The sequence below is a fragment of the Chelonoidis abingdonii genome, chromosome 2, assembly GCF_003597395.2.
Source record: "Chelonoidis abingdonii isolate Lonesome George chromosome 2, CheloAbing_2.0, whole genome shotgun sequence".
NCBI lineage: Eukaryota > Metazoa > Chordata > Testudines > Testudinidae > Chelonoidis > Chelonoidis abingdonii.
Window position 1 is genome coordinate 280,487,545 of NC_133770.1, and position 15,772 is coordinate 280,503,316.

The window sequence follows — 15,772 nt, forward strand, 5'->3', positions numbered from 1 at the left end:
GTCATCAGCCATTATCTTTGAGAAATCATGGACGACGGGAAAGATCCCAGAGAACTGAAAAAAGGACAAATATAATACCTATCTATGAAAAGGGGCATAAGAACAGCCCAGGGATTTATAGACCAGGCAGCTTAACTTCAGATCCCGGAAATATAATGGAGCAAATAAATAATTTGTAAGCACCTAGAAGATAATAAGGCGATAAGTAACAGTCAACATGGATATGTCAAGAACAGATCATGTCAAACCAACATAATATCCTCCTTTGATAAGGTAACAAGCTTTTTTTAAATGTGGGGAAGCAGTAGATGTGATCTCGACTTTATTAAGGCTTTTGATACTGTCTCACATTCTCATAAACAAACTAGGGAGATATAGCCTAGATGAACCTACTATAAAGTGGGTGCACTGGTTGGAAAACGTACTCAAAGACTAGTCATCAATGGTTCACAATCCGTCATATCGAATAGGGTTCCCCAGAGATCTGTCTGGAGTCTGGTTATGTTCAATATCTTCATAAATAATTTGAATAATGGCACAGAGAGTACATTTATAAAGTTTGTAACAATACCAAGATGAGAGGGATTGCAAGTACTTTGGAAGACAGGATTACAACTCAGTGATCTTAACAAATTGGAGAAATAGTCTGAAATAAACAGGATGAAATTCAATAATGACAAATGCAAAAGTATTAAACTTAGGAAGGAATAATCAATTACACAAATACAGAATTGAAAATGACTGGCTAGGAAGAAGTACTGCAGAAAAGTATCTGGGGATTATAGTGCATCACAAACTAAATATGAGTCAACAATGTAATTCTGTTGAAAAAACCAAACATCGTTCTGGGATTTATCAGTAGAAGTGTTGTAAGCAAGACAAAAGATGTAATTCTTCCACTCTACTAAGCACTGATAAAGCCTCAGATGGAGTGCTGTGTCCAGTTATGGGCACCACGCTTTGGGAAAGATGGGGACAAATTGGAGAAAGTCCAGAGAAGAGCAGCAAAAATTATTAAAAGTCTAGAAAACATGACCTATGAGGAAAGATTGAAACAATTGGGGTTTGTTAAGTCTGGAAAAGAGAAGAATGGGGGGTGGGGGGGACATGATAACAGTCTTCAAGTTCATAAAAGGTTGTTATAAAGAAGAGGGTCATATATTGTTCTCCTTATTCACTGAGGTCAGGACAAGAAATAATGGGCTTAAATTGCAGTAAGGGAGATTTACGTTAGACATTAGGAAAAACTTCATAATGTTACAGATAGTTAAGCACTGGAACGAATTACCTAGGGATGCTGTGGAATCTCTATCATTGGAGGTTTTAAGGACAAGTTAAGCAAACACCTGTCAGGGATTGTGTAATGGGGTTCAACTCACCCTGCAACACCTCCTGCTGGCCGTCCTGGGAATTAGCTCTGGTTCACCAGTATGCTTTCATCTAATGGCGTCTCACCACCATCACTTCTGCTATCAGGACCAGTGTCACTCTTACGACTGCACTGTCCTCCTCTGGACACAGCCCTTCGGCTATGCCCCACTCAGATCTCTCCCCACCTTCCGGGAAGCCAGCAGTCCTCTGTCCAGCCACTTGCCTCAGTGGTAGGCTGCAGTCCAAGGTCTAGCCACCTGCATCAGTGGCAACTGGGGCCAAAGGGTTGGGGGACTGGCAGTCACACACAGTATCACCTCCAACCCCCGCTATCTGTTTCCTTGGGCCACCTACCATGGCCCTAGCACCTTCTCCACCCTTGTATCATGGCTTCAGTTTGGCAGAGGTCAGCCTGGAGCTCACTCATGCTCCCCTGACCCCACCCAGTACTGCTCAGACCATGGTGCTGCCTTTTCTTCCTCCTTCAGGGAAGACAGTCCTCACTCCTCAAACTCCAGGGAATAACTGAAGCTGCTCTGTTCAGCAGCCCTTCTTATAAGGCCCAAACTGGCCCTGATTGGCTGTCTTTCTAAACCTTCTCCCAATTGGCTGTCTCTACAAGGCCTTTCCTAATTGGCTGCCTCCTATGCAGCCTCCCCGGGTTGCTTTAACCCCTCTTCTGCCAGTGTGGGGCTGAAGCCCCACCACAGATGGTCTAGATAATACTTCATCTTGCCTCAGTGCCTATCAAGGTTCCTTCCAGTTCTACATTTCTATGATTCTGTGATTAAGTAGGCATATCATTTATCAGCATATCAACTGAGTGGATGCTCCTCTGTTCAGCAATGCAGCTTGCCCAAACTATAAATAACATTCAGTGATCTCTCTTACTTTGTATTTGTTGGTGACATATGTTTCTTCAGTTACCAGGAAAACGCCTGCCGGGTTGGAATGTACATGCAAAAGTAGACACCTATCTGTGGCTTGGTTCCATCAAATATTCCCATACCATTATGGAGAACTTACCTATAGGACATGAGACTGAAGTGCCCTCCACAGCTGGTACAGGACATCATGCTGCTCCTTCACCTGCCAATCTGGTGTACAAAAGTAAGACAATACTTCTACAGTACAGTAGCAAGGATACTTAGCGGTAGTGTGGAACATTAAACAAGTGGTGCTCTAAATTAGGAGGCCAACAAAACATCTACTTGATGTAATTGGATTTTCCCCTCAAAATGCTTAAATCACCATTTTAGCACACTGTTTGATCATAGCCACTGACTATGGCACCACCTTGGCAGCTGCTGAATACTTAGAACTTCCATTGATGCTCATGCAGGGCCGCCCAGAGGAGGGGGGAAAGTGGGGCAATTTGCCGCAGGCCCCTGGCTCTGCAGGGGCCCCCAAGAGAATGGCTGAGGCTTCCGCCTCGGCCCAACCCCACCACCGCCCCTCACCCAGAGCCTCAGCACATCCAGGAGCATCCCTGAACAGCGCTGCAGCATAGATCCAGCGGGGCTCCTGAGCTCCGCCCCGCTCAAAGCCACATGGTCAGGGGCGGGGCTGCGAGCTCCAGCAGGGCCTGATCTCCCTCACTCAGCCTGGATCTCGCAGCCCCGCCCCCTTACCATGCAGCTCTGAGCAGGGAGGAGCTCAGGAGCCCTGCCAGAGCCACACTGCAGCTGTCCAGGGACGGTCCTGGATGAGCTGAGTCTCCGGGTGAGGGGGGAGGCAGAAATAAGGGGCCGGGTGGCAGGGAGTCCCGGGGACAGGGAGGGGTCAGAGGTTGTGGGGGGCGGGCAGGTGACAGGGAATGGGGGGTTGGATCATGGGCATTCTGGGGGTCTGTCAGGACTCAAAGAGGGGGTGGATAGGGGTCAGGGCAGTCAGGGGACAGGAAGCAGGGTGGAGTCCCGGGGTAATGGTGGTGGTGGGGATCGTGGACAGTGGGCAAGGAAGGCAGGATGGTTGGGATGCTGAGGGGCGGGCAGTTTGGGGGCAGAAGGCGATGGGGGGTCAGAATGGGTCAGGGCCAGGTGTCGGGAGGCACAAAGCCTTCCCTACCCTAAAGCTCTTCAGCAGTTGGGCTTTCAGAGAGGCCAAGCTTTTAGGTTTTCCATAGGGGCTACATTCCCTTTTCACTTGTTTAAATGCCAAATTAAGGTATATTTAAGTTCATGCAACGGAATTCATTCAGGGGAGGGTAGGCTTCATTTAAATGTTCACGGGAGATCCACGAAGAGCATAGCCTACACCACCTAGGGCTCCTTCCAACCCTACCAAGGAGAGACCCCTCCCCTGCCCCCTGACTCTAAGAGGGTTAATTCAGTGGTTCTCAAACTTTTGTCCTGTGACCCCTCACATAGCAAACTGGGTTGTGGATCGCTCTTTCTTATAAATGATAACACTGTTCTATATTTCTATATTAAATGCTGGAGGCAAAAGTAGGGTTTGAGGTGGGGACTGACAGGCTCGCGATCCAGTAATAACTCGGTGGGACCCCGAGAGGTCCGACCCGTTGAGAAACCACTGGTTAATAATTTTAGGCACCCCGGCCATTCACATGCATGTGCTATTTTGAATTATCAGTTTCATACATAGGCGATCATCCGGGATCTGGAACAAGCTCAAGCCCGTCCTGGAGTGTGGTACATAAGCTACTAACGGACCACCCAACAGTAACTGTCTCCAGTTTGTGAGGGACCCCATGGAGCCAGTCTCTAGGAAACAGATAAATGCATGGAGGTTAAGTCCATTAATGGCTATTAGCCAGGATGGGTAAGGAATGGTGTCCCTAGCCTCTGTTTGCCAGAGGGTGGGGATGGATGGCAGGAAAGAGATCACTCCCTCTGGAGCACTTGGCATTGGCCATTGTAGGAAGACAGGATATTGGGCTGGAAGGACCTTTGGTTTGACCCAGTATGGCTGTTCTTATATTCTAACCTAAATGAACCCAAAGTTATGGGGACAGATACGAGTCAAGGAAGCCAGAAGAGTATTAGAAAGCTGGAAAAATCTCTGACTGGATGGGCTCAGGCGTTTGGTCACAAGCTGAGGTGGTTCAAAAGTTTTGGATTTTTTTTAAGCAGAATTTTATTGTTTCTTTAAACAATCAAACACAGCAAGCAGCAAATATTTGGCCACACACTGCTGAAACTCCAAACCATGTTCAGGTTTTGGCAGACTAGTTTCAGCTTTTCAATTAAAAAAGCCACAACAAATTTTGAAGGAAAGCAGACATTGTCCGTGATTTTTTTCTGCTTTTTAAAAACCCCTAGTTTTCGATCCAAAAAAAGTTTTGATGGAAAATATTTGTCCAACCCTTTTAATGAGCTTTAGTGCCTTTTAGCACTAGCTGATGCTGAGAACCAAGGATACCTTTTACAGAAGCTTTCTCAAAACTGGGTTTGTGCTGAGATGCAGAAGGTTTATTTTCCCAGGGCCGCCCGTGGTGGGAGGGGAGGGGAGTAAGTGGGGAAATTTGCACCAGGCCCCGCAGAGGCCCCCCCCGAGAATATAGTATTGCAATTTTTTTTATGGAAGGGGCCCCTGAAATTGCTTTGCCCTGGGCCCCTTGAATCCTCTGGGCGGCCCTGTGCTCATGGAATCATAGACATTAGAGATGGAAAAGATGCACTACATTATGCCCTTCCCTCCATATCCCTCTCAGTGCAAGATTGTTGCCCTTAGCACATGTTGCACTGTTTGTGCTCCTTAGTTTTAAATGTTCCAAATGAGGAGTCTTCCACTAGATCTTTTGATAAAAACATATGTGCTCGAATTCGTACTAGATGATAAATATACATAGGGAGACAGTATGGTCAAGTGATGAGAGAAAAGATTGGAAATTAGCAGAGCTGGGTTACAACCCTGGCTCTGACACTGACTTTGTGTGAATTTAATCTTTCTGCCCCTCAGATACTCCATCTTCAAAATGGTGATCACACTTTCCTATCTCATTGGAACGCTGTGAGGCTCAAGGTTTGGGAATTTGTGGGTGGTCCTCTTCCCATGTATTCATGGCATCATTTCCCCAAAACTGATAACATTGTATTCATTGTCCTGACACAGCTCAGCACCTCTTCCAGTTAAGAGCCCACATGTATCAGGCCAGGGGGCTGATTGCAGCAGATAGTTCTGGACTTTCTGATCCCTTTGCCAAAGTAACGTTTGTTTCTCACTGCCAGACTACCAAGGTAAGTTGCAAAGTCTTCCTTCTCCTTAGGTAAATAAGGAACTGAGATGTCTCATTAAAGTGGTGAAAATGGGAAAACATTTCGATTCTTCAAAGGCAATGAGGAGTTACCTTACCAGATCAGATCAGTGGTCCATCTAGTGCAGTCTTCTTTCACTCTCAGTGGCCAATATTAGATGTTTCAGTCTCCCTTTCTGTAAAATGAGGATAATGCTTAATGAAAAACTACTTAACTACCATACTGAGGTGTTGTAAGGCTTAATTCATTCCTTTGTAAAGCACTTTGAGATCCTTAGATGGAAGGAGCTCCAGAAATGTAAAGGACTAGTGTATTATTAAGATGAGTGGTTATTTATTTGCGGTATCTCTTAGTGCCAGTCATAGTGTATATTATATCATAGCACTAATATCCAGCCATGTGAATACCAAGTGTGGTTGAAATCAGAAGTCCTAGCACAGCTATCTGTTTTGAGGATGTGGCTGTCATTAAAGAGAAACACCACTGCCATTCTAGCTCTTGGTGTGATTAAATTAACAAAATACGATCAGGGACAGCTGCTTTGATGGCATAGCATATGTAGAGTGAGTCACCAGATGCAGCCTTGTATCTGCTCTCCAAGGCCTGGTCTACACTACGCGTTTATACCGATTTTAGCAGCGTTAAACCGATTTAACGCTGCACCCGTCCACACAACGAGGCCCTTTATATCGATATAAAGGGCTCTTTAAACCGGTTTCTGTACTTCTCCCTGATGAAGGAGTAGTGCTGACATCAGGATTACATATCGAGATTCGGTTAGTGTGCCGCAAATCGATGGTTTTTTTGTTTCTTTGGGTTTTGAATTATGCTTCTAGGGCCTCTGGGTGATATCCGCAATCGTTGGCCATTGTGACCGCTTCTGGACAGCGATCTGAACTTGGATGCACTGCCAGTAGACAGGAAAAAGCCCGGCGAACTTTTGAATTTCATTTCCGGATTTGCCAGCGTGGAGCTTGATCAGCAGGGTGGCGATACAGTCCCAAATCCAAAAAGGCTCCAGCATGGGATTCGTATGGTGGAATATCTGGATTTTGATCCACTGTATGGGGCGACATAATCTGTTCTTCAGGCCTACTATTACAGAAGTTGAGATGCCAAAGCATTGTGAAAATAAATCTTCCGCTATCGATACAGAGTCCAGCAGCACTCAGTGCGGTGTGACAAGTGTAACGGAAGCCAAAGTTGCAAATGGATGTATGGAGAAGGGTAGGGGTACTAAACTCCAGCTATCGACAGTCACCCGCAGTCTCCGAAAAGCATTGCTCATCTCTGACTGAGCTCCGGTGCCTGTAGGTCAATATTCATATGTACCGGAATGTTCAGGAAAATATATCTCGTCAATTTACCACCCACCGCCCCAAAGAGAAAGGGGAAAAAAATCATTTGTTGATTTTCAATTCACCGTGATGTCTACTGCATGCTGCTGTGACACTCAGTTCTGGCTCAGATGAACAGCAGCTATCCTTCCCCTCCCCTCCTGTGGCAGATGTACAATCCCCATAGAACTTCTGTCTATTGGCATCATCAGCCTGTGAGTGCTCCTGGCTGCCTCAGGTGAGGTGTTGAGCTGGGGGCCTCTTGCTAAAAATACGAGATGACTGTTGGCCATCCCGGTAGATGTACAATACGGCTGGTAAACCGTCCTCATCGATTAGCAACTGAGGCTGAGCTGCATCAGCCCCCGCCTTTCATGTTTAAGAAGAGATCTGACTGCTTGACATCATAGCATCACGATGCTGGGCTCCTCTCCCACCACTGTTTAATTGTCCTGCCTGTTATCGTAGTAGCTGAGATGCCTCTCGCTCAATTTTATCTCACTAAAAAAGTCAGTGTTTCTTATTCCTGCATTCTGATAACTTCATCACAATTGGGGGACCCCCCTGCAATGAACCCAGAAAAGTTTGGGGAAGGGAGGACAGCAATGGGTAGTTGTTGCAGGGCATCCCCTAGAATGGAATGCAGCCTCATCATTTCTTGGGCGACACAGAGCGGCTGTGCTTTTGTTCTCTAATTACACTGGTCTCTAGTACACTTGCCCCATATTCTAGCAGGACTGAGTTTTGTTTAGAGTACAGATAAAGGAGGGAAATGGCCAGGGTCGATTCCAATTTTTTGTCTTTGCGTCCCAGCCTTGAACCTCAGCAAAGGTCAGCCAAGGAACACCATGACAGCAGCAGATGTTACAGAAGGGGGGGGGGGGGGGGGGGACTGATTTAACCGGGTTTCATTTTTTTGCTCATCTCAACGCCATATACAATGCACCCGCAGACGTCAGACGACTAGTAACTGCTCTCTGCTACCCTTGCAAAGGCAAATGAAGCTGCTGTGTAGCACTGCATACGCCTCGTGTCCGGCATCCAGTACACATACGATGACAGTCGACAAAAGGCAAAACGGGCTCCATGCTGCCTGCTCTGGCATCTGCGTAGGGCAATCCAGGAACACACGGCGCGAAAGAATTTTCTGCCGTGCTTCACGAGGAAGAAGATGAGGACATTTACGCACAATCACCTGAGACACTGTTTTTGCCCCATCATCGCATTGGGATCTCAGCCAGAATTCCAAGGGCGGTGGGAGACTCTCGGGAACTATGGATAGCTAGGGATAGCTACCCACCATTGCACGTCTCCATGAAATCGACGCTAGCTCGGTACATGGCCACATCACCGAGATTATGGTGCATTTGTGTGGCCGTGGCATTCGACTTTATACAATCTGTTGTTACAAACTGTTTATTGTAAAATCGGAAATAATCCTGTAGGAAGTACTCAACTGTAATGGTCTCAGGCTGCCGTTAAGAACTTCAGTTTAGACTAGTGCCATCAGTTTTGACCCTTTGGATATTAGCATTCTCTGAGAATTATTGGATCAAAACAGAAGTGCTGGCCTGGTATCTATCATCTCTGAAATTACCTCTTCATTAGACTTTAAGATTAAGCCATTTCCACTGGCAAGGGGACAGATACTGCATCCTGCATCCCCTCCACTATTTTTGTGTGTGTAAAGATCAAGGCTGAGTCACTTTTTAGAAAATCCCAAAGCGCTGCTGTGTCCATATGAGTCAGTTTGGCTCTTTGGAATGGAGTTTAGTAAAGCACAAGGATGGTTTCAGAGAGACATTCCCAGGTAAAATGCATACCTGGTGCAGAGGCTTTCTGTACTACTTAAGTCCTGAGAAACTGTTGCTCATTGAGAGGCCTCGTTAGGGATGCCTTTGAACTGGAGACCTCCAGACCAGCCCCAGAGAGATTGGCATGAAAGGCATTTTGGAATGAGCCAGGAGTTCCCTGGGGACAAGAGAGGGGCTTCTACCCAGATCCTGGGGTTTCAGTATGCTGTGCAACCAGTACAAGGGACAGCTGATTTATTACCCATGGGGAAGGTGGGAGGGTTCTGCATGGCAACCCTGCATAGGGTGACCAGATGAGAGGAAGGAAATATCGGGACACATGGGGGGCGGGGTAGCCGGTGAAGCAAAAAAAAAAAATATCTGGAAAAATTGCGTCCCGACCAATCTTTGCGAGACAAACGCCTAAATATCGGGACGGTCCCAACTTTATCGGATGCCTGATCACCCTAACCTTGCAAACTGGCCCAGGCTTGGGTGGGAGAGTTGGGTTTCACTTTCACTCACCCAGCTTGATGGGAAGAACCCAGCTTGACTCTCAGAGCCCACCTTAAGTTTGCAAGGGTGGAAGTTCAATAACCCACTATTTCACTTGTAAACAGAGCACATCTGACACAGAAATCATCGAGAATCAAGAAATGTAGAACCCAAATCAAACTATTTTTATAGTCACTTTTCACAGCGTAATAATGCTTTAAGAAAAATAATGTTTAACCCCTTCTGGCTCTCTGAAGGAAGTTTCTATAGCAGCAGATTCTGGGGGATAGGGAAGGAAAAGGTTTCTCCATCCAGGTGGCTCTCTAGAGTCAGAGGGCCTGATTCTGCTCTCATTTATGCCTGTTTTACCCTCATGGTTATGATCAATTGAGTTAATCTTGGTTTACCCCCCTCATAGCTCTCTGGATGTCAGTGGAGTTGATCCTGGTATAAGTAGCATATTTGAGAGTAGAATCAGACCCATGTATGACCGCATTTTGTACACAAAAAGGTGTGAAGTAACATAGTGTCTGAATATGTTATATGCAGGCAGTCATTTGAGTTGTTTTTAGAATAGTGTCCACCAAGCTCCAATAAACCACAGTGAAAGAAGACATTTCCATTTAACAGAACAGCAGCCGATGACGAGAGTCAGATTTTGCAGTGGATATTTTTTCTTTAACATTTAACATTGGTAGATACTTTCCCTGCCAAAGCAACTACACTATTGTCTTTGAGGAAGTGCCTTGAGCAGCCCAGTATGTCTGAAGTGCAGCAGCAAACTGAAAGGAAAAATTAAAAAAAAATACGGATTTGTTATGAATTTAATCAATAAATTACCTTATCCAATAAGAACATTGCAAGTTATTACTGGCATCAGTATTTGAAGAAAAATGACTTGGAAAATGTTTACCTCACAGAATGAACAAGTGGAATATATTTTGTGCAAAGTCCTTCTTTAACTGTACAGGGCCTGATCCTGCAGTCTCCAAATTGGCAGTCTTCCCACAGACTGCAGTATGAATTTGGCATGCACAAGGACTGCAAGATATAAAGCCATATATCCGGTTATTTGTGCAGGAAGAGCTGGTAAGGCAAGGAGTGAAAGAGTGGGGAGCTTTTACAGCTCAGAATGCACATGGGCAGTATTCATCTGCACGGGAAAGACTTTCAATGCACTTATGAAGGCCCATGTTAGGGTTTTAAGGCCCCAGTTAGCAAACTATTTAAGCACATACATAACTTTAGGTACATGAGTAACCTCATTGAAGTCAATGGGACCATAGTCACATATGCGTTTTATGTGCTTTGCTGGACTGGGCACTAAATGAGGCTTGCATGGTGCATGGTGCAGGACCTCTGCAGAGGTGAGTGACATTTAAAATAGGCCTTGTGCTGATTCTGTATTTCACTCTCTCTTAATAGTTTAGTTTAGGCCACTTGAAACGATTTCATCATGGTGCAGCCACTTTCTGTTGGAGCATACCAGCCTTCTTAAAATGCTGTTTGTTTTTCACTAGATCATTTCTCAGACGTTATCCCCTACATGGAATCAGATGCTGCTGTTCAATAACATTGTGCTCCATGGTGAAGAGAAGGAAATTGCTGAATTCCCGCCAGTGATTGTCATAGAGCTGTATGATGACGATGCAGTGGTAAAGATGAAATGCTTCTTATTAAAAAATCCGAATTGTTGTGGTATAACGTATTACCTATGTAAAAATCAAAGCTATGTCATTTAACAAACATTTAAAAGTAGCTTCCCTGGCCATGTAAATCAGTTTCTGGCTCTTTAAAATGGATATTAATATTGTAATAGGACATAGTCTGAGAACCAGTCCTCAGTTACGTCTTTGTAACCTCCTGGTCTTGTCATTCCAGCTTGACCCTCAGATCCAAAAAAGGGGTTTGCAGTAGAAACATCCTTTTACTTGTACACAGTTGTAATTATCGTATTTATATATATCCAGAGACCCAAATTTACCTCCAGCCCATAGAAATCTAGCACCATCTCACTGCTTATTAGGATACTGCCTTCAGAATTGCTAAAATGTGAAACCAAGGCATTGGTAAACTTCAGATGAGTTTTAAGAAATTCACCCTCCTTCATTTCAGTAGTTGCAATCCATTGTATTTTGCTGTGAACCTCACTGGGTAGTTTTGTCATATATATTAAAAGCCCATTTCCCACATTTGGATCGAGGGCGGGCAGAGCTGTCCCTAAGGCTGCTGCTATGTTTAGACTACTTACAAAATAACCTGAAGTATGTATCCTTATTTACCTAGGGTAAATCAGACTATATTGGCTCAACAGTAGCTGCCCCTGTGGTGAGACTCGCCGATCAGAAATACGAGCCACCTAAACTGTCTTATCACCCACTGCATTGTGGAAATCTGTCTGGAGGAGACCTTCTTGCTGCATTCGAGCTGCTGCAGGTGAGCTAGAATCATTTGACTATTAACGTTTACCTTTGGGGCTCGTAAAAGCATTTAGGGTACAAAGAGACACCATGGCATTGGTCCCAGTCTTGCCCTTGCTTATACAGGTGCATCCCTTGTTAAAGTCAGTGGGAGCTGCACCCAGGAAAGAGCAGACTTGCAGAGCAGACTCTCCTTTACATCTCATATGCCTAGAACATGATGCAGTTGTCATTCCTGCTCATCCTGCAGTTTGAGCAATAAACACTGCCGCTACTTCCACTGCTGCTGGCCCTCTGAATCCTCTAGCCTGGCTTGCCTTGTGTTTCCACTGATTTTACCCTGCTCCAAGCCTATTGACTGCAAGGTAAAGTGTGGCTTTCTTCTGGGAAGTGACTGTGTAAAAATGGCTGCTTCTTACTGCTCCCTAAGTCTGTTCAGAATTCTCTGTCTTTAACAACACTAATAAGTTGTTACTACTACTTACTCTTATTGCTAGTATGGAGGCAATGTGTATAAGGGAGAGTTAACTGGGCTTTGTTCTGGCTGAAGCACATAAACCGAATTGTTAACCAGTTTCCAGTTGCAGGGCTGAATTCCCATATATGGGCATGGCTTTGCAAATGCACAAACAAGATGTAAGACAGCTTGACTTTCAGATACTAAGAAGAATTTTCAGGGCTGACAGGTAGAAGAACCTTCTTTTTACTTGTAAACTGAACAAATTTGTTCTGAAATCAGTGAGACATAACATGTAAAACACACAGACCCCCATGATGGCATTTTAATAATCACCTGCCAGAATAAAATTGCACTTGGAAGCATGTGGGGCTAATTGTTTCCTCAGTTAAACCTAAATAACACCAAGAAAGGGAACGCACCAACTTTGTGGGGTGTAATTAAGGACAGAATCTAGCACCACAATCGATATTTTTCTCAATTTTTAATCTAGTCCATGTTTCTAGTGAACAGAGCAAACATTCTGTTTTATTTTACTTTTATCTGGGCCAAGGGAAACAGCACAACATACCAGACTGATCTGAAAATATCTAAGGCCTGAATAAAGAGCTGAAAATAAATGTAAAAATGACCCAGCGCTGGCATTCAGCATTCTCAGACCCTTCATTGTTTGTCTTGGTGATTACATCATAAAGAACGCTTGTTTTCACCACAGATAATGCTCAAGAGACCATTCAAGAAAAATGTGTGAAAACATATGAGAGGCTCTAAAGCATTCTCAGAGGCCTGATGTGCTGGCAGTTTCATACTAGAAATAAAGGATTCCTGATGATGCTCAGTAAGAAGAAACTCTACAATCACGAATTCGCTCTGTACTTCTGAGACAATAACCCTTTCAGCCACATACCACATTAGATAGTTCCCATCTACAAATTGGTGCTTGTTTCAATTCAGGCTATTTTATAATTGGAAAAACAATATGTGTGAGAGAAGCTCCCTTTTTGAAATTACTGCTGTAGTTCTAGGTCATTGCAAAAGGGTTAAAGTTGATTTCAATATAACAGAGCAGTTGAGTCACTTAGAGAAATAGGAGATTAGAGAAACAATGACTAATGGTGGACACTTGCGAGTCTTAACAGGTATGCAGTGCACCTGTCTCCACTACTACAATGATCCCCCCCACCCAAGACACCTTTCAAGATCCATGGATCCTACACTCATCTATCACAACATGTGATGTGCCTCACCCAGGGCACTGAATGCCCCAGTAACAATTATATGGGTGAAACCAGACAATTGTTATGCTCTGGAGCGAACTCACATAGGGAAATTAAAAAAGACAAAAGCATCCTACCACCTGTGGGTGAACATTTTTCACAGAGTGATCATTCTGTATATAACCTATGAGTCCTCATCCTCACAGGAAACATGCATAACACATTCAAAAGACCGTCCTGGGAGCTTAAATTCATGACTCTTCTAGACACTAATAATCTTGGATGGAACAGAGACACTGGGTTTATAATTTATTGCAACAATCTATAACCCGCTGACCCCCTCTTTGTGTCTTATGACTGCAGAGGTGGTAATGGGCCACTCTACCTGGAATGTTCCCTTACAATATGTGCTAACTGCTTATGCTGGACAATCACAGCTAAATGTTCCATCTTGCATTTAGCTGTGATTTACCTCTCCCAGACCTGAAGAAGAGCACTGTGAGGCTGGAAAGCTTGTCTCTCTCACCAACAGAAGTTTTTTCAGCAATAGATATCATCTCACTTGCTAGTCTTGATCATTTGCAGTCATTAAAGATCACAGGGCACCTTTCTTGAGAGCTAGGAATGCTGGCCTGGACATCTTGGAATGGTTCCCATCTGTCTAATTACTAGAATTGTCTGGAAATGTTCCCCCTGAAATGTCACACTAAAATTTACACCATTTGAGTTTATTTCACTCATCACATTTTGTTTTGATTCAGTGACTATGTGGACATCAAAAACAGGAAAATTCCAATGTTAACTTTTGAATGTTGGCTTTAGAGTCTCACAGCCAGCTTTTACTCTGAGTGGGCCCACCACCGGTTGAAAATGGGCTAATTTTCTCTAGGGAAAAAGTTCTTTTTTAAAGAAAAATGTGGTCAGCTTTTTAACAAAATTTTTACAAAAAGTTTGTAAGAAGGTGAAAACAATCAGTTTTTGAATAGTTTCATCTTCTGCTGAAAAGATTTTTAACCCTCTAGTAATTATATTTCTCCTGACTCCTAAAATGTCCCATGCAATTTCAGCTGAATACGGTGTAATTCATCACTTCCTATCCTAAACTGTGACACACTGGCACTGGACCAAACTCTCCTCCTAGTTATACCAGTGCAATTCCTTGGAAGTTGATGGAGTTTCATGATGGAATAGAGAAGATTCAGCCCAGTGTTTGTGATTAAACAGCTGCTGTGTTTCACCACGTTAGGGAAGGACTGGGGATAGGATCCCTCTTTTCAGTTTATAAAGTGCTTTGGGATTGCTTTGGATGAGAGGCACTTCTGTATATAAATATGAGCTACTGTTTTAGTTTATTATTATTATCATCACTGTACTGTGTAATGCTGTCACTCTGAGATGTTTTACACCTTTCTGTTTTCTGCACCCACAAGGTAGTAAGGAAAATATCTCTTCTTCCTTAAACTAAATGAACTTTCCACACACCAGCACATATCAGGACATAGAAGACAGATGACTCCTATTTAAAAGAAACAAAATATGTGAACTTTACAGGTCTCCTGGTGACTCTCTCATAGCCTTAACATTTAAGTGACAATAATTATAAAGCACTCTAGACACTATATCACTATTACTATTTCCCAGAATCCTTACCCTTTCAGTTGTGTGTGATCATTATCACACCAGGGCGCATCTATCTGATCTAATTTAATTTGCCTGTAGTTAACCAGAAGACATTTCAGATCCTTCCTCTCTAATCCTGTCCCATAGCCACCTCTTTATGTATTATGTATTCATCATAATGAAGCCAAACACAATTTCCTGAGCAAAAGGAGGTAATCTGTGAAACAGAAATTCATAGTTTTGTCAGCGTTAGAAATTGAGTTTCTGGTAGAAGAGATCAGTGCCCCTTTGGCTCAGCCTGGAGTAGCAGAGGAAGAAAAGATATACCAAATATTGATCTACTGCAGAGAGATTGTGGGGAAGTGCACCAACTGGCTCCTGAAAATTTTGGAGGGAATAGAAGGCCAGGGAGCTTCCCCTTGGAAGGCAGCTCAAGAAAACGGGAGAGCCAGAGCATGGCTGATGTGGGAGATTAAGCTGATATTCAGTTGATATTCAAAAGTCAGAATAACATGAATATTATGACCCTCCCTTTCCCAGTCCCCAAATAAGACTGTGATGCAATCAGCCTCTTCTCCATTCGTAGACTGAATTCAGAGAAACATACACTCATGCACACAGCGCACAGTGCTATGGGCTATTTGCATACAGGATTTTGCTGTACAGAGAGAGGGCCCAGTCTTGAAATTTGGGACAGGAGCTGAGTATTCGCAAACATAGATAACACATCTATCTAGTTTAACAAGTCTTCCAAACTATGCTGTGTCCTGTTGAAACAAAGCCAGGCAGAACTAGCAGAATCCCACTCACCTTCAGAAATAGGTCAAATAATGTTGTTTACTAGA

At 44.0% G+C, this 15,772-nt stretch overlaps 1 protein-coding gene across 2 annotated transcripts in view; it reads left to right on the forward strand.

Annotated features, from left to right (window-relative positions):
* The window catches only part of FER1L6 (fer-1 like family member 6), a 156,372-nt gene that overhangs the window by 97,242 nt on the left and 43,358 nt on the right, over window positions 1–15,772 (forward strand). For both annotated transcript variants that reach the window (XM_032803511.1, XM_032803510.1), the window contains exons 19-22: window positions 2,295–2,481; window positions 5,446–5,570; window positions 10,734–10,868; window positions 11,500–11,649. In XM_032803511.1, the coding sequence (XP_032659402.1) occupies window positions 2,295–2,481; window positions 5,446–5,570; window positions 10,734–10,868; window positions 11,500–11,649 (597 nt within the window). The remainder of the gene's footprint in view (window positions 1–2,294; window positions 2,482–5,445; window positions 5,571–10,733; window positions 10,869–11,499; window positions 11,650–15,772) is intronic.